Source organism: Pseudorca crassidens, chromosome 5, assembly GCF_039906515.1.
Source record: "Pseudorca crassidens isolate mPseCra1 chromosome 5, mPseCra1.hap1, whole genome shotgun sequence".
Lineage (NCBI taxonomy): Eukaryota > Metazoa > Chordata > Mammalia > Artiodactyla > Delphinidae > Pseudorca > Pseudorca crassidens.
In genome coordinates this window covers 101,344,597-101,362,650 of record NC_090300.1, presented here as the reverse complement: position 1 = coordinate 101,362,650, position 18,054 = coordinate 101,344,597, and the positions used below count along the sequence as shown (strand labels likewise).

The following is an 18,054-nucleotide window of genomic DNA, read 5'->3' as shown; positions in this document are numbered from 1 at the left end:
AAAATCAATTATTTCTTCACCAAGAAAATTAAAAGTTTATCCTGCTGGAGGAAAAGAATTATCAAATGAAAGATCGCAGCTTGTGGAAATACCTTGTTTGGTTGGGTTCAGTGTGTTTGGGATAAAGAGAGATAAGAAGAAACAAAATGGTTTTCAAGGTCACAGAGTTTCAGGCACCTTAAGAAAAGCTTGCTGAAAATAAGAGTTATTAGATAAAAGAAGAAGCTGAGTCTGTAGGGACTTCTTCCTGATAGTCAAAATATACAAGGCATGCAATCGTTTCAGTGGAATCTTCTTGCCTGTGGAGAGATGAACAAGATATGTTGGAGATTACACTGGTTTAGGAGCCTAGAGCTGGGAGACATTGGGTTCTTCATCAACAGTAACAGGATTTTTAAGAGCCCTTCCAACCCTAAAATTCTATATTTCTATGGTGTCCTTAGTCTTGTGATATTCTGACTCTGAACTGCTTTGCTTGCCGAAGTTCGTACTGATAGGCTATTTGCTTCCCCAGGGTATAAGAGACCATCTTGCAGGTAAAGGCATGTCATGAGGCAATTCTATAAAAAATGATTCAGAATGAGATTAGTATCACTGATAGTATCTACGATTAAATATTTCAATCATATTAATGATTAAAGCTATTTAACAAAACTTTAGAAAAGTTAGAGATAATTGACACAGATCCAGTTAAGGCAGTCAGTGTGGAATTTTGGTAAAAATTAAACTGTAGAGTTTAAGAGGCAAAGGATATTAACAGGATTTAACAGGACATTTTAGAGGACAATGAATAAAATTAATATCCATATCTCCTTTGGAAATAGAGCCATATAAAATAGTTTAATGGCCATCAAAATACAAGTTTGGGCTTATTTATGATAAACTGACATTCCAAGAGAGCCTGCAGATATTGAGAAAATTTTCCCTTGTAAGAAGAATATTTAGTTATCTGCATCAATGATTTGTTTTCCCATATTTCAAATTCCACCATCAAGTAAACCCTTATGACTTGCCAAGTAACCAGTTTGACTTCAGTTTCTCTTATTTGTATGCAGTGAAATGGCCAAACTGCCACAGGAAGGAGCAGTAGAAAGTAGTAAGGGACCTGAATAATGACAAGATGACCGACCAATTGTACCCCTTTTTGTGGAATGCTCCAGTATTTCTGGGGGTTTTGGTTAATCTTAAACAAATTAACTATCTTAAAATAGTTTTTATATGACCACAGACCTTGTAAAACTAGTCAAGATGATAAAGTATTTAAAATTGGGATATTTATATTTTAAAAAGAATACAAATGTTCTTCACCAGAAACATTACTATTTTCTATATGAAAGACTTGCAGAGTAGCTGAGAGGTGTTTTTCAGTTATATCCTAAATAATGTTCACAACACTGCCATATGACTGGCTACAGATTATGGATAGAAGGAGGAGTGGGGCATCAGAAAGGTAGGGTCAAATACTGCGAGCAGTGATTAAGTTAGGGCTTTTGATAACTAGTAATAGTGCCCATATATATTGTCTTTCCATTCTTGTAAGTTCTGCAAACACTCACCTTCTACATGAAACACAAAATAACGTATTTACCCGGTTCGGTCTGAGGTTCATCTGGGCTGGGTAGGATTACAGTTTGGGAAGGCAGAGGTGATGTTTCTACGGTAATTGAAGGAAAGTACCCAGGGTTACTATAGCACTTCACACACCTTGAGTACAGATGACAGAACAGATGGTAACAAGTGGATTTTAAAGAAAAAAAGAAAGCAAATTGCAAGTCTACAGCAAAATAGCACTCCTACTTCTTCATAATGCATTTAGTTTAAAAGCTGCTTAGAGATGCCAGGTTACAAAATACTTTCAAGGTAAGCAATAGCCTTACTTTTTAAATCCTCACTCCACACTAGTACATCCCCAACAGTGCTAGAAAGATAGGTTCAGGAGGAACCATAAGGAGAAAAATTTTAAATGTTAAGGCATAAGCCATTCAGCAGCATTGAATTTTGTTTAACTAATGAAGAAAAAAATCAAACATGTAAATGAATGTGATGAAATGAGTGTTAATGGAAAGTATGTTGCTAGGGCAGAAGGTATAAATGGATCATCATACCAAAAATATTATCTGAAGTATTCAACGTAATACCAAGCTGGCAGAATGTTTAACATTAGGAAAAAAGACACTTTAGATTTGACAGTTTCAGTGACTGAAGTAGAGAGAGATCAAGGTCTAGATACAAAGCTGAATGGGAGAAGACACTTTTTGGACAATGGTTATGAATAGAAGCACCTAGAAAGAAAATTAACTGCCATGACAAAGAATGATGTTGCAACATGAATTCACAATGAGGGAGAACCTGGGTTCTCAGGTGATGGCGACAATGAGGGCAAAAACTGCCAGGGTGTGTCATTACCTAGCGTGATCTCAGGTGGTTCAGACACATTTGTAATAGATTCCACAACTGTATCAAAACAAAGGAGAACAATTTTAAAAAGCTTAAGATGTTAGGCCACAGTCAAGTATCTCTTTCTTGAATATCAACACACCTCATTCTCTTGAGAATCTGCATCACATTTTTACAGATAGGACAATGGATTAGGATAAGAAAAAAGAATCAAGAGGGAAATCCTATTCTATAATCCTAATCCTCCAACTAATATTTATGTTTTAACTGTCATTAACTGTCAAATTTATTATGCCTCAATATTTAGATACCACAGAGAAACCGAAATTTCTGTATTCAGAGAGTCACTTATCATTTTAATTTTAAGAATTCAAGAATTTTAGAAGCTATAGCTCTTCAAAGCTATTCCACTGTAGATTAAGTACCCCAGCTTGAACTTTCAAATTCCATGAAATGTGATACTAATTAAAAATTTTTTGAATAAAAGAATAGAAGCATGAAAACCTTTACCACCTTCAGTCTTTGACTCCTCTGGCCTGAGTGGTGCTTTGGCAGTGGAATATACATAATCTATTTCAGTTGGTGCTAGGGAAGAAACAGGGAATGGCGGGTTAGTGGTGGACAGCCCATAGCACCCACTTTAATGGAACACTGTTTAATTTTAAAACAGAGGTTAATTAAGTAGATAGATTTGTGAGAATAAATAACATTTAGGTAGATTATAAAGATGACTACAATGAAGGCAGTGTGCAGTGTGGAACACATACACACACACACACGATAACTGGCAGGGTCTACAGCGATTTCTACCTGGAGCAAAGCAGATAATTTCACTTCCTTATTTTTGTTTAAGGATTCTAGTGAGAAAAAGACATAGAGTGAGTCCTTTGAAAGCATGGGGATGAATCCTAAAAACAATATGAAAATGAAAAATAGGATGTGCATATTTGTATTAAAAGTGATCAGAATATTAAAAAATGAAATTGTGCATTCACAATGAGAGGAAACTAAGCAAGGAAATTGTGAAACTTGCATAGCAACACAGCAGATACTAGCAAAATGGGCTGTATATAACATTTGACTGTCAAGTTTCACTGGATGAGCACAGGCAATACGTGAGGAGCCATGAAATGTCACAAAGCATGAGGACATCCCAAAATGACTTCCACAATGAGATGGAAAAGCACATATACCTGACTTCTCATTGGGGAACATTATTACCTATAGCTTCCTTTGATGACTCAGTGCTAAATGTAACCGATTCCAGGACTTCAGAAACTAGCAAAAAACACAAAATGGTAAAATTGATCAAGGATGGGTTGTTGTGAGCATTGAATGAATTCATACAAACTAAGTATTTAGACAAGTGCCTTGTACCTGTAAGTGCTCAATGTCAGCCATTACCATAATAACAATAGTACTATTAACCCTAAAGGAAACTCTAATAACTGAATTCAGAATTTTATAAGTATTTTAAGTTATCATTAACAACCATAGAACCTTGTTCCATCAACATAAGCATCAAAACACCATTTAGCTAATTAAGAGATACACAAAAGGAATGAAAAGAAATTACAATCCTATGTTAAAAATAAGATCTGGTGTTTCAAAATAAATGTCAGAGAGTTGCAATAGCATTGAAAAGCATGATCTTTAAAATTTGTTTTTAATTTTGAAAGGCAATAATGTTTAGGCTCATATTGTGTAAGGTGAAATTTTGTTATCTTTACTGAAGTGAGAACTTTCTCCTTCATTAATGGTCACAATTGAATGAGCATTCTTTTCACATAGCAGAGCAGAAGTTTAGCTTATTACTAAAGAGAACCACAAGTCTGTAACTTAGTGAAAAATAAAGGTAAAGAATAAAATCAGTTCTTCTAAGTGGTTCTGTTGACTACTTAATCAGATATGTGATTATTCTCTAATATTATACAGAGCAAACCCAAATGAAGATAAGTATTTCTATACAGTTGAATAACATAATTAACATGAAATAATGTATTACTAATTTACACCAGTATGCAATCATGGGAGGAGCATGTACAATATACAGAGTTGTTAAATGTGTATTCTTTTGTATTTTTTAATATTTGGAAATACAACATTTGGGGAATGCCCCCTGAAGCTCATGGTGTACCAGATAGATTAAATAATCTATTTACCAGGTTGACTTTGTGTTATTTCTAGGCTTGGTGATGTCACTGGTTTCAAAATAAGAGTATGCAGTTCAGTGGGAGCTGAAAGAAGAGGGTCTAAGATGTCAAACTAATTATGGATAATTTATTTCACAGGTAGCAACACATAGACCTTCAGAATCACAGGGTTATGGAGAGGCAATGCAGAGTATGCATTATTTAAAGCAGAGATTGGCAAATTATGGTCCTCCCAAATCCAGCCCTCTTCCTGACCTGTGAGCTAAGAGTGATTTTTACATTTTTAAATGATTGAAAAAAAATTAAAGGAAGAGTAATAATCTATGACATGTAAAAATGGTATGAAATTCAAATAAAGTTTTATTGGAACACAGCCACACCTACAAACTAAGATAATTCAAGGCGTATTTACATATCACTTACATCTTGGCTTTGGTTACCTACAAGTTACAACAGCAGAATTGAGTAGCTGTGACAGACTGAATGGTCTGCAAAGTCTAAAATATTCACTATTTAACTCTTCACATAAAAAAATTTGCTGATTTGCTGATCCCTGATTTTAATTATCCTTCTATAAAAAGGAAGAGGCTATTTGAAAAACTGAGGTTCTCAATGACTACTGTATCTGAATCTATATTCCCACAAGGGCTTTCTAAGTATTTCCTACAGTATCATTAACAAAATGTTCCATATCATCTAGGAGTGTTTTATTCTATGTTCCAGTTTGACCACCCCCTTGGGTACCCTCAATAGGTGTCAAAACTTTTTTATTTTGCTGTTCCCACCATTCCAACCACTAATTCAAATCCTACTTAATTTCAAAGCTCAACTATTCTCTATCAGCCCACATAGATCCTTGACTCCTTTAAGTATTTTCTTTCTAAAGTTTTTTACCAAACAAGCTGCTTTTGTATAAGCAAATTATCTTCTATCTAAGAAAAACTCAAGAACAGGTTTTCTTCACAATTATATTGTACTTTATTCAAGAGGTAAAACATGCCCTTACTTTTGATCTCTTCCTCTGCTCTACACCCTACCCTACTCAACTGCTAATGTGGTGCTGGGACCACAGAGGGCAAGGAAATGGTTGTTTACCTAAGACAAAGAAGCAATGCTATTTTAAAAAGAAATGAATGGAATAGAATGCTAAGAGAATTGAATAAGATGCATCTTTTGTCAGAGAGAATCCTTATGCATTTGGCTACCATATAAATCTCCAACCATGAACCTTCTTGTCCACATGAAATTGTAGAGATTCTACCTTCTCTGTTAGAGGGCACAGAGGTGTGAAATGCAAGTTAGCAAGCCACATCACTGTCACTCTTGGGGCCCAACTGCAATAGGCTGGAAGGACTCCTTAAACAGAAAACCATAGATTTTCTTGATTTTTAAACTGTGAAGCTTTGGGAAATTTAGTGTTTAGGAGAAGGATTTCTTCCCCTATGATTTGAAACTAAAGGAAGAAAATATTGAGTTGTATTGTATTTGTAGGTCTAGAAACCATCAACAGCATTGTACCTGTACCAATGTTTTGTAAAATATTAGATTTTCTTGAGTTTATTGCCTGAGTTTGAAAAATTTTACTTTACCAATCTAATTTGTTCCTTATCACTGAGGGTGTTTTAGAGACCAAAATTTGTTAATTTAAAGATATAGGTATTAATGTGTATAATTAGATACTCAGAGAGATTCCTACTTAGTAAAGGTTAAGAACCAATGTTAAACTGTTGTGGAGAATAAGGAATAGTCAAGTTCATCAATGATGGGGGAGCCTGTAACTTAGATTCACTAGAATTGACACTTCCAGGAAGCAACTTGTTTTTGGTAATTTAATATAACAGGGAAACCTCATTCCTTAAAATAGGAAGAGATTAATGAGGATATCACAAAAATCTTACAGAAAGTAAGTTGCTCGGAGAAATTTCACGGTACTTAATTATTATCATTTTATAGATCTAAATACCAAATAGAAGGCAAACAATTTGGACTTCAGACTCTTCACTGAAATCATATAATGAAATGTTAAAGGGGTTTTCATGGAAGATAGATTTCCTCAGCTGGATCCAGGGACAACTGTTAAAAGCAATAGGTAGCACCTTAATTAAGAATCCTGACTACGTAAAAGATGAAGCATGAAATAGAATTACAATAGCACTTGAAGGAAGCGGGAGAAACTCTGGCCATGACAGTGATGGAGTGAGTTTTTAATGAGTGTAAAAGCATTTAATGAGGTCACAAAAATCATTACCTAATGTTGTTTCTGGAGCTTCAGAGCTATGAATAACAGGTTCAAAGCTAGTAGCAGGAACTAACCAAAAGCAACAACATGAACACAAGAAAGTTTAAACACACATAGAAAGTCTTAATTTTTCTTTCAAAACATTAGTTTCAAATGACAATTTTTTTAAACTTCTGCATTCATAGAAAGCAAACAGTCTCTGTAGCTAGGAATAATTCATTGCAGAAGATAGGCACAACCTTTGAACTCTGCTATGAATCTTAGTATGGTCAACATGAGCCTTTCCTAGGTGTTTGATTTTCTGATTCTCATATGGAAGCTAGCTTTGGAAAATCTGTTTAGGCAATATACACAAAAAAATATGTGAAAGTAACTTGTTACATTTCTTGGAAGCTGAAAAAAATACCTATGTTTATGTACTCACAGCTATAATAAATTGATAATGTGTTTAAATGTAGATATAGCAATAAATAACCATGAGTGACTATGCCAATCTTGCTATAAATAAAAGAGACCAAGAACTTCACCCAAGAAGCAGCTGTTAACCACACCTCAATGCCTTGACTCTTAGGGAACATGAAGGCTGTTACTTCCCATTGGAGGCACTGCTTTGGGACTCCACTGGGACAGGCTGCTAGGGCTTACCCCTCAAACCATGAAATAACACATTTACCCAGTTTGGTCTGAGGTGCTTCAGGGCTTGATGTGGTTTTAGGTCTGGGACGTGGACGACGAACTCGTGATGCTTTAGGAGCTGAAGGAAGAAACGTTGGATTACTCTAGTGAAGGTGGTTTTGGAAATAAGGTTCCAGATTTTCTAAATATGTTATATTTCCTTGAAATTTAAGACATATATTTTAAAGATGCAAATATGTTTGCCTATTTTGTTAATTCTTTTATCACTGAAGATTCTTCGGAGGTAAAAATCGCACATAAAATTAAGTCAAGAAATGAAGAGTCTTGTAAATGTCTAAAAAAGGTAAGGAGTATCATCAAACCATAGTAAGTTCACACTAAGAAATTAAATATGCCCCCCATCCATGGAACCATACAAATTGTTATGATTTAATTGGTCTAGAGAAGACATAGACATTTCCATGTCTGAAACTAAGCTTTAAATGTGAGCACTGTTTAGACAAAAGTACATGATACAAATTCAATTAAGATTACATGGTAGACAGACATTTTGATCTAAGTCCACGCATAGCTTTTAAAAACAACAGGTAACTTCTTTTTAGAGTCTTCCATACTCATTAAGAAGAAAAATAAAGTTGAAGAACAGCAGAGGATGACAAGATAGTCTTATGAAGCTGGTGATAATGTTATTACAATGATGATGATGATAGAATGGATTGACAATGAGCAGGAAAAAATTGTTGAGGAACACAGAATATCATTACCTAACGTTGTTTCTGGAGCCTTGGTTCTAGGAGTGACATGTTCAAGGACTGTAGGAAGAACTGGCCAAAAATAATAAAATAAACCAAAGAGATTTTAAAAATTCACTTGAAGACTAATTTCAGAAGCCAGTTGTTAAGCTTCAGGACTGAGAGAAAAGAGACACGCACTTGTTCTTTGCAAATTTGACCAAATTGTGGTGAATATCAATTAATCTCATAAAATAGGTACACCATTGCACTTTGCTCAATATCACTATGGTCAACAAGAAATTCTACATGTTTGATTATCTGATTCTGGTATGAAAGACTCTGCTGGACAAGCGTTTTACACATTTATATAATATATACTTTTCTAACTACTGGAAAAAGCATTTATCAGTCTATTTGTACTTCTATACAAGTTGACATAAATGTCTACTATTTCAATAATTGTGGGTACAATAATGAGCTCATATGTTTGAAAGTATAAGGATCAATGTAACAAATGGAGTGTGTTCATCAAAATTTCAAAGTGGTCCTTGATTCAATAAAAGTTAAGAAACTCCGTCAAACCCTGTTAGAGAAGGAGGAAGAGTCAGCCTACTCTATCACAAAAGCCCATCATTTAAATCTTCAAGACTCAGGCACATTCAAAAATTTGACCATTAACTAAAAACATCATTCCTTGAAACAAGAGATCTACCAATATAATCATATAGATACTAATTCAATAAAAAGTAACACAATCAAAAAAACATGGTATTTCCACAATTGATGAGGAAAAAGCAAGTGATGAAAATAAGGGATAGATGGAAATTCATGTTTGAAAGGAAGCTTAAAATAGCCAATGCTATTTAAGCAAATGCACATGATCACATGACACAGCATTGAGTGGTTACATAGCAGTTTGACATCCTGAAATTAGTATACACACAGTTCTCTTAAATTCAACAGATAACCTGACATAGAACGTAGCAAAATTGCAAGGTAAAGACTGTAATGGAATGACAACAGAGGGTATAGAAATGGTTTTAAGATGCAGGAGAACCTGTGGCTACAATGGTATGACAATGAGCAGGAAAAGCACTATTTGAAGGACACGCATTCTCATTACCCACGATTTCTGGAGCTTCAGTTCTAAAAGTACCAGGTTCAAGATCTGCAGTGGGAACTAGTCAAAAGCAAGGAAATAAACACATGTGAAAAGTCAGCAAATTAAATCTTACCAGTATAATAGTGCTTCAATAGGTATATTACAATTTGAAATTATTTTTCTGAAATTGCATACTTGATATTAAAGATTTGGTCACCTAAAGCCAGGTAAACTTTCTTTATGAGATAGTCACAGCCTACACAAACTGATAAATATCTCAATAAAGTCAACATGATATTCTCCTAGGTGTCTAAGTACCTAATTCCAATCATTGTAGAAGACTGACCTAGGAAACTTTAAACATTTTACCAAATGTATACATATGTAACTGTTATGGCAGCTGGCTTTTCTGTGGAAGCTTTAAGAAAACAGCATGTCCAAGTGTTCATCACAAGGAAGAAAAATATCTTTTTTTCTATTTCTTTAATTTTGTAGCTACACGAGATGATGGATTAAACTAAGTAAAGTTATTGTGGTCATCATTTCACGATGTACATAAGTCAAATCATTATTCTGTACACCTTAAACTTATACAGTGCTGTATGCCAATTATATCTCAATAAAACTGGAAGAAAAGAAAGAAAATAGCATGTCTAAATAAGCATGGATACAATAAATAGCTTTCGTGTTTGAAAGGAGCCGTAGAAAAGAATTAAGCAAAGTGAATCTTGTAGATCTTGTTGAGAGCTCATATTTAGAAATAGGCTGAGACCTTGTTTGAGGCAAAGGCACTCAGCAAATCAGGATAAAGAACATATAGTGTGTGATGCCCAGAAGAGCAGCTCTCTGCTCTAATCACATAAATTCCATACCCTAGATAGGAGGGAGAGACAGTTGCAGAAGAGATCACTGATGCTTCTAGGGTCAGACCCAAACTTCTGAGTCATACTTTCAAGGATTTTCTTCAACTGCTCCTATGGACCCATCCAAACTCAGTACTATTCATCACCTCTTGGAAGCAGAACCTCCCTTATTCCAGAAGTCTGTGCTCTCTGGTTGGTCTCTACACCTTACTTTCTGTCTATCTCCATGATTTTAAGACCCAACCTCGTTCCAACTCCTTATTCCTGTCCTTCACAGACTTTTCTCTCTTTCAGCTCAGAGATGTTTATAACCCCTACAAAAAACAGCTCAGGGCTTCCCTGGCGGCGCAGTGGTTGAGAGTCCGCCTACCGATGCAGGGGACACGGGTTCGTGCCCCGGTCTGGGAAGATCCCACATGCCGCAGAGCGGCTAGGCCCGTGAGCCATGGCCGCTGAGCCTGCGTGTCCGGAGGCTGTGCTCCACAACGGGAGAGGCCACAACAGTGAGAGGCCGGCGTACCAAAAAAAAAAAAAAAAAAAAAAAAAAAAAACCAGCTCAGTTTGCACAGACACACTGCCTTGGTTCAATCTTTTAATGTTTCATGTTGAGGCAGGTTCTGAATTTGACTCTACTACAGACTGCAAAGTAAAAACAAGCCGCCAGCTTCTGTGATATCCTCACAGGTCTTGATGGGCTGTGGGGAGACGGAAGGCACTTCGTGTTTGTCTCTTGAGATAAAAATGCTTGGTTCTATTTAAGACATTTTTTTCTAAGAGAAGAATGGAATGGAATAAGAAAAAGCAAATAAAATACATAGTAAAAGAGTAGATCCTTGTGTAGAAAGCACAGGGAATTCAGCTGCCACGCGTGTCTCCCCCATCATGTTTTCCTTTGCTAATGGGGAAGCAGCAGCAGGTCATTTTGTGCCTTTACCCACATGGGGCTCACAGCGGCTATCACTCCCACTACTAGCATCAAACCCAGACTCCCAAGAGCTGCAAGGACTCAGTCCTTTAACGAGAGACCCACATTTACCCAGTTTGGTTTGAGGTGCCTCAGGAGTTGGTGTGGTTTTAGGTTTGGGACGTGGACGACGGGTCCGTTTTGATGTTTTAGGAGCTGAAGAAAGAAAACCTTCAGTTACTATAGAGTCTGTAGTTCAGAAGCTATGGGTAGCATGACACATGGCTCTAGGTTTCCTAAAACTTATTAGATTTCCTCATATTTTAGGAAATGTGTCTTTGTAACTTTTTAATTGGAAACTTTCACCCTTATTATAATAGTATGGTTTTTTTTTTACAAGTTAAAGTTCATTGGCAATGAGTCAATTATAATAGTGAAGAATAATTCAAGAAGTGAAGAATCATTCATAGAACTCTTGCTTGAATAAAAAGGATAAGAATCACTGCTAAAATATTATGGTAGTGGTGATAGCCAGGTACAAACTCTTTGACAGTTTACTAAAATAAGACCATGTCATTAACTAAAATGTCAGTTAAAGAACAAATATCACAGTTAAAAAAAACAGTAGACCTTTAGATCCACAAAGAACCCTCCCTGACACCATAATAGTCGTTAGAGTCAAGAGAATTGCTTTTTAAACCCAGCTTTTACAAAACATTGGTTAAAAAACATACAAGATGACAAAAACAATTTCAGATGATTACATGTATAACAGTTGACCTGAGTTAGGTTCATGCACGGCTCTCTTAAAAACAAGGAATAACTTGTTTTAAGAGTCAGAGACTTCAATTCTTTTAGGATGAAGAATATCATGGAGTGACAACAGAGGATGACAATGTAGCTTTATGAAGCAAAAGAACCTGTAGCTTCAATGTTGATGGAATGAGTTTGAGAGGATCACAATGTGTTATTACCTTGTGTTGTCACCCAAGCCTCAGTTCTGAATGTAACAGGTTCAAAGTCTGCAGTAGGAGCTGACCAAAAGTATTAAAAATAAACCAAGTGATTGTTTTAAATAAACTCAAAATATTTACTTCAAAAAGAATCTTACTAGTATAATATAGGTTCTAGAACTACATAGCAACTTATAAAAACTCTTAAACTAGAAGAGTAAAAGTTGATTTCCTAAAAATTAGCCATACCTCAGTCAGGTACCTATTTCCTTATTCCTCCTTCTTTGATGATCTGATTCTAACTAATAAGCCAATGTGGGATGTGTGGGTATTGCTAAGAACTTATCTTTGGAAAGAAGCTGAGGCCTCAGCATGATGAATCAAATTGGGTATCCCTCCAGACTAAGCAAAGAAAGAACATGCCTTCATGAGCAAAGAACAGCTTGCTGATATATACTTGATCAAATCTCAACTGCTTCATCAGGTGCCTAAAGATCTCCACCATGGGAGTCCATGGACCAATCAAGATCTAGAAAAGCTTTGACTACCACCTTGAAGTCAGACATCCTTTATACTAGTATTACAGTTAGACTTTCTCCTTTGGTTGGTTTCTACTTATATCCATTCTTTCTGATTTTATTCCTTTCCATCTTTCTACTCATCTATGTACTAGGATGATTTCAAGGCTCCACTCTTTTTAAATTTATCTTTCCCTGCTCCAAATATTTATGTCCCTAGCACATCTTGTTGGTAGCACCCAAATATCATTCTTGTATTTGCATAGATGCTGCCTAATGCCATCTTCTATTTTATTTACAAAGGAAATGCTTTTGTTCTTAACTGTCTTGCAGGTTTGAGGACTAAAACATGTCTCCCACATCTGACACATTAGCATCTTTAGAGGTATACAACTTGGAGGATACTGAAGGCACTTAGTGTTTGTCAATTTGAACTGAATATGCCTAATTTTTCACAAGAAGCTTTATTTTCAAGAGATAAATGGAATTTAATAAAATGCACAGTGACAAAGATTTTACAGAGGAAGCAAGAGGCATTCAGCTGCCCCACAGATCTCCCCCTACTGTGCTCTTCTTGCCAGCTCCACAGTGGGAACTGCAGCTTAATACGAGTTGTATCTTTACTCTCATGGGGCGTATTGGTTACTCCCCAAAACTGGGATTACTCAACACCCTGCTGGGTTAGGTTGTTGGGACTCTAAACCAGGAACACAAGTTTACCTGGTTTGGACTCAGGTACTTCAGGACTTGGATGTGGATGTGGATGAATTGTCTGTTGTGATGTTTTGGAAGCTGAAGGAAGAAATTCTTGGGTTATTACATAACTACATCAGCCATGGTTCTGGAAGCTACGGGAGGCAAAAAACATGACTCTAGATCTTCTACACCTTGTTAGATTTTTGCCTGTTTAGTTTGAGATTTTTGTCACATACATAACTCCTTTTATATCTTCTTTTACCAAAGAAGATTCTTTGAAGACAAAAATCACTTTTTAATATAAGAAATAAAGATTAGTAATTATAATCAAAGTCTCATAGAGCAGCTTGACTGGGCAACAAAAAGGTTAAGAACTGTTGCTAAATTTTAATGGATAATGAAGAATAGTCATACTCAATCTGAAGTTTATAATTTAATCTTCCAATCTTTCGTACATGTTCTAACTATTAAAATAAAAACGTATTATTACCTAAATGGAAACAAAACAACAAAATACTATGCAAATAGAAAAAAGGTAGAAATGTAGATATGCAATGAATGGATCCTCCTGGCCCTATGAGAGCTGTTGATGACTTTATCTGTCTAGATAAGAGGGAGATTGGGATGTGTTTGAAAACCAGTTTTACCACAAGCACCGCTGGAATAAAACACAGAATGACACAATTTCAAACAAGTTACGTGGCAAATAAATATCCTAAAGTAGGGTCACACATGACTAGTTCTATTAAAAAGAACAGGTAATTTAAGTGTTTTCATAATTTTAAGAAGAATGTAATTGAATGGCCACAAAGAATAAAACTGTTGTTACATGGAGCAAGATGAAACTCTGGGTCTGACAACAAGCAGGATAAGTCTCATTGAAAACACAGTTTATCATTACCTAATGTTGTTCTGGGGGCCTCTGGTCTAAGAGTGACAGGTTCAAGGACTGTAGCAGGAACTGACCAAAAAAACAATACAGTAAACCAAAGAGATTTAAAAATACATGAAAAGTTAGAACATTCACACCCCAACAAAACTTGCTTATATATCATTCCTTCTACAGAAACAAAGAAAAAAAAAAAAAAACAGAGAAGGAGTAGAGGATTGTTCTTTGAACATTTGGCCAAACGATAGTCATGGTCAGTCTTAGGCTTATCCCTGGAAATATCTTGAGTCAACATGAAATTCTCCTAGGTTTTAACTAATGGATTCTAATTGATATGGAAAACTCTGCACTGGAAAATATTTTTAGGCATTTACCTAATGTACACTGAAAAAAGAAACTGTCTTTAAAAAAATCTGATCAACCTGTACTTCTATGGAGGCTGAAAACAAGCCCTTACTGTGTTTAAGTAAACATGGATACAATAGACAGTTTATAAGTTTGAAACAGATATAAAAATTAATCATTGATGTGGACGGTGTTGGTCTTGCTAAGAGCTTGTCTATGGAAAGAGTCTGAGACCTCTGTCCAAACCATGACAAATAAAAGAGCAGGATAAAGACGGTTACTCAGTCTGAAATACTCAGTAGAGTATCTCTCTGGCCTAAGCCCAGAAAAAGTGGAAATCAAAGACTGTTGATGTCTCTCTATCAAATCTAAGCTCTTGAACCAGGTCCTCAAAATCCTCTTTCAAATGACTGGATGGATCCATCCAAATGTAGCATCATCAACAGCCAGGTTTTGACCATGAGAAGTAGGACAGTCTGTTCTAGGTACCCCCAACCACCACACTTCTGGTTCTTCTGCCTTGGGTCACATTTCCCTCCATGCATTCAAATCCTGTAGTGGGCCTAAAGCCCAAGGTCCAAGGTCCAAGTCCAGTCCACCTTGATCTTTTCCCTTGTACCATGCAAACATATTCTCAACTTTACAGTTTTAGAAATGAAATGTCTCCCACAGCTGGCATATCACCCACAGTTGGCAATATTGGTCCAGGAATTTGCAAGGTACTTACAATTTGTTTATTTACTTGAACGTAATATATTGGCTTTGCTAAAGAAGTAAAACTGGAATTTTATAGTAAAAACTATACTAAATGTATGTCAAGACTCACACATAAAAAGAATATGGTATTCTGGCACCAACTGTATCTCACCCAGTCATGTTCTCCTCAACACCTGGTAGAGGAGACATTACTGATGATGCCTCATGACTTCATGCTTAGAGAGAATATGAGCTTGGCACTGCTTTGCGTCCTCAATTGGACAGGTTACTATGGCTCACCCTTAAACCAACGAATCACACATTTACCCGGTTTGGTCTGAGGTGCTTGAGGGCTTGGTGTGGTTTTAGGTCTGGGACGTGGACGACGAGGTCTTTTTGATGCTTTGGTAGCTAAAGAAAGGAAAGCCTTATGTTATTCTACATTGTATGGCTCTGGGTACTGAGGAGAGGTTTTTCCAAAACCTGTTAGAGTTTTTAAAGTTCCATGAATTTGTAGTTTAAAATTTTTACTCATTTTATGCCAATGCATCTTTTTTTTTTTTAAGGTTGAGGGTACTTTGGAGGCAAACTCATGTTTACAGTCAAATTACTCATTCAAGGCATGAAAATTAGCACTTGTAATCAGATACTCATAGAACTTCCTCACTGGGGGAAAAATGAGAAGGACCAGTTCTGGTGCAAGGGGAGGGGAAGTTAGGGTCACAGTGAGACCCTAACTTCAGATTTGGATAATTGCCTATTTGTCAAATTAGTAATAAAACACATCATTACTTAAAACACCAACAAAGAAACAAACATACCATGCAAATAGTTTTTTAAAAATCTAGAAACTTAGATGGCAAAGGAGCTTAAGAGTAGCTGTTATTGCTGATCAGCCTAGAGAGGAAATAGATCCCAATTTGTTTGAAACTCAGCTTTAACACAAAACACTGTTCAACGAAGCACAAGGCGATGTGATGATTTCAAATGCCCCACGTGGCAGGTAAACGTTTTGAACTAAGCTCATGCCTGCTCTCCTAAAAACAACAGGAACCTTGTTTTTAAGAGGCTTCAGGGCTCTTCAAGTGAAGACAGTGGCCGAGTGGCAGTGCAGGATGATAGTGGTCATCTCGTGAAAGAGGAAAAGCCATGTGATGAGGATGGAGACTGAACAGACTGTACAAGGAGCAGCAAAAGATCTAGGCAAGTGGCACAGGGTCATTACCTAATGTGGTCCCAGAGGTCTCAGTTGTAAAAGTAACAGGTTCAAGGTCTGTAACAGGAACTGAATAAACAAGAGGTTTTTAAAAAAATGTGTATGAAGAGCTACAACATTCATGTCAAAATGAATCTTGCCAGTGTAACATTGCCTCTAGAATATTTTTTTTTAATTTCTGAATGAAGGGTGTTATGGACTGAATTGCCTCTCCTCAGAATTCATTTGTTGAAGTCCTAACTCCCAATGTGACTGTGTTTGGAGTTAGGTCTTTAAAGATGAAGTTAAGGTTAAAGGAGGTCATAAGGGTGGGGCTGTAAGCCAATAGGACTACTGTCCTTATAAAGGAGAGGGAGAGACACAGGGACGCTCACACATAGAGAGAAGGCCCTGGGAGGACACAATAAGATGGTAGCCATCTGCAAGCCAAGGAGAGGGACCTCAGGACATATTAAACCTGCTGATACCTTGATCTTAGACTTCCAGCCTCCATAGCTGTGAGAAATAGATTTCTGTTGTTTAAGCCACCCAGTCTGTGGTATTTTGTTACAGCAGCCCCAGCAGACTAATAGAAAGGGAAATCAATTGTTGTGCTCAGACTTGGCCAAACTGTAGTTAGGGACTTCTTCATCTCATGAGATAGTCATTACCTTTGGTCTCTGTTTAGCACCACAAAAGGGAAAGTTCCCGTAGTTAGTGCTTGAATATCTGAGTCTGCTATGGTAGACTTTAGGATATTGTTAGGCTTTTACTTAAGTATGTTTCTAACAACCCTCAAGAAGCACGTGAAAAACTAACCTGTACTTCTGTGGATGCTGAATAAAGAAAATATCTACTATGTTTATCAAATTATGGTTGCAGAAGAAGTTCCTAAATAACCAAGCAGCCATTACACAAATAGCCAAAAACTGTTCTGATAATCTTGCTGAGAACTCAGCTTTGGAAAGATCTTGTGACTTCTGTCCAGACAAGAAGACTAGGTAAGAGGCAACTTCTTAGTCTGTGGCATCCAGTAAAGCACCTGTCCACTCTCAGTACAGGGAAAACTATCCAAGTATGGGAAGAAGAGACTTCTGATGCTCATTAAGAACAATACTAGCCTTATTCAACTAGTGTCATTAAAATGCATCATCACCAACAAAAATGTTTTGCCTGGCACTTAGAAGAAGCAGGGACTCTGCCCCCTCTGGTTGCCTCTCTACATATCCTATGTTTTCATCTTGTTCACTCTCACCTATCCACTTGTGCAAATTCTGATGTGACGTCAAGGCCCAAACTCCTTCTCTGCTCTACTGAAGCCCACATTGATTTTTCGCTTCTTTAAGACTTGCTATAGATGTATGAGATGAGAGAATTTGGGGTCCCTCCATCACCAGTTAGGGAAGAACTAAAGACCAAAAGCACCCATTTTGGATTATATGTGCGTTAAAAAATAAAATATATATATTTCCATTTAAAAAAAAGAGCCACTATAATCAGTCTACACTTAATGTTTGTGTACCTAAGAAAAATCTTGAATTTGCAAAAACACCCTGCCCTGTTTTCATCCTCTAGGATTTTCACACAAGAAAAGCGTTTGTGCTCAACTAACCTGCAGACTGAGAAGTATAACATGTCTCTTACTATCCAGAATTGGAGAGAAGGTTATGTCTCTTCCAAACATGAACTCCTTGCCAGTTCTGAAGGGGCAAGGACTCTTCATGGTTCCCTCAC

The 18,054-nt window shown here is 36.5% G+C and overlaps 1 protein-coding gene across 19 annotated transcripts in view; it reads right to left on the bottom strand.

Annotated features, from left to right (window-relative positions):
* Window positions 1-18,054, bottom strand: part of ABI3BP (ABI family member 3 binding protein) — a 262,442-nt gene that overhangs the window by 72,003 nt on the left and 172,385 nt on the right. For 16 of the 19 annotated variants that reach the window (XM_067739084.1, XM_067739065.1, XM_067739077.1 and 13 more), the window contains 15 exons: window positions 16,351-16,410; window positions 15,453-15,536; window positions 14,097-14,156; window positions 13,220-13,291; window positions 12,003-12,062; window positions 11,161-11,244; window positions 9,283-9,339; window positions 8,190-8,249; window positions 7,463-7,543; window positions 6,799-6,858; window positions 4,560-4,634; window positions 3,619-3,675; window positions 2,911-2,982; window positions 2,407-2,454; window positions 1,589-1,654 (listed from right to left, as the gene is read on the bottom strand). In XM_067739084.1, coding sequence (XP_067595185.1) covers window positions 1,589-1,654; window positions 2,407-2,454; window positions 2,911-2,982; window positions 3,619-3,675; window positions 4,560-4,634; window positions 6,799-6,858; window positions 7,463-7,543; window positions 8,190-8,249; window positions 9,283-9,339; window positions 11,161-11,244; window positions 12,003-12,062; window positions 13,220-13,291; window positions 14,097-14,156; window positions 15,453-15,536; window positions 16,351-16,410 — 996 coding nt within the window. The remainder of the gene's footprint in view (window positions 1-1,588; window positions 1,655-2,406; window positions 2,455-2,910; window positions 2,983-3,618; window positions 3,676-4,559; window positions 4,635-6,798; window positions 6,859-7,462; window positions 7,544-8,189; window positions 8,250-9,282; window positions 9,340-11,160; window positions 11,245-12,002; window positions 12,063-13,219; window positions 13,292-14,096; window positions 14,157-15,452; window positions 15,537-16,350; window positions 16,411-18,054) is intronic. The other 3 variants (XM_067739076.1, XM_067739070.1, XM_067739078.1) reach the window with 3 other exon arrangements.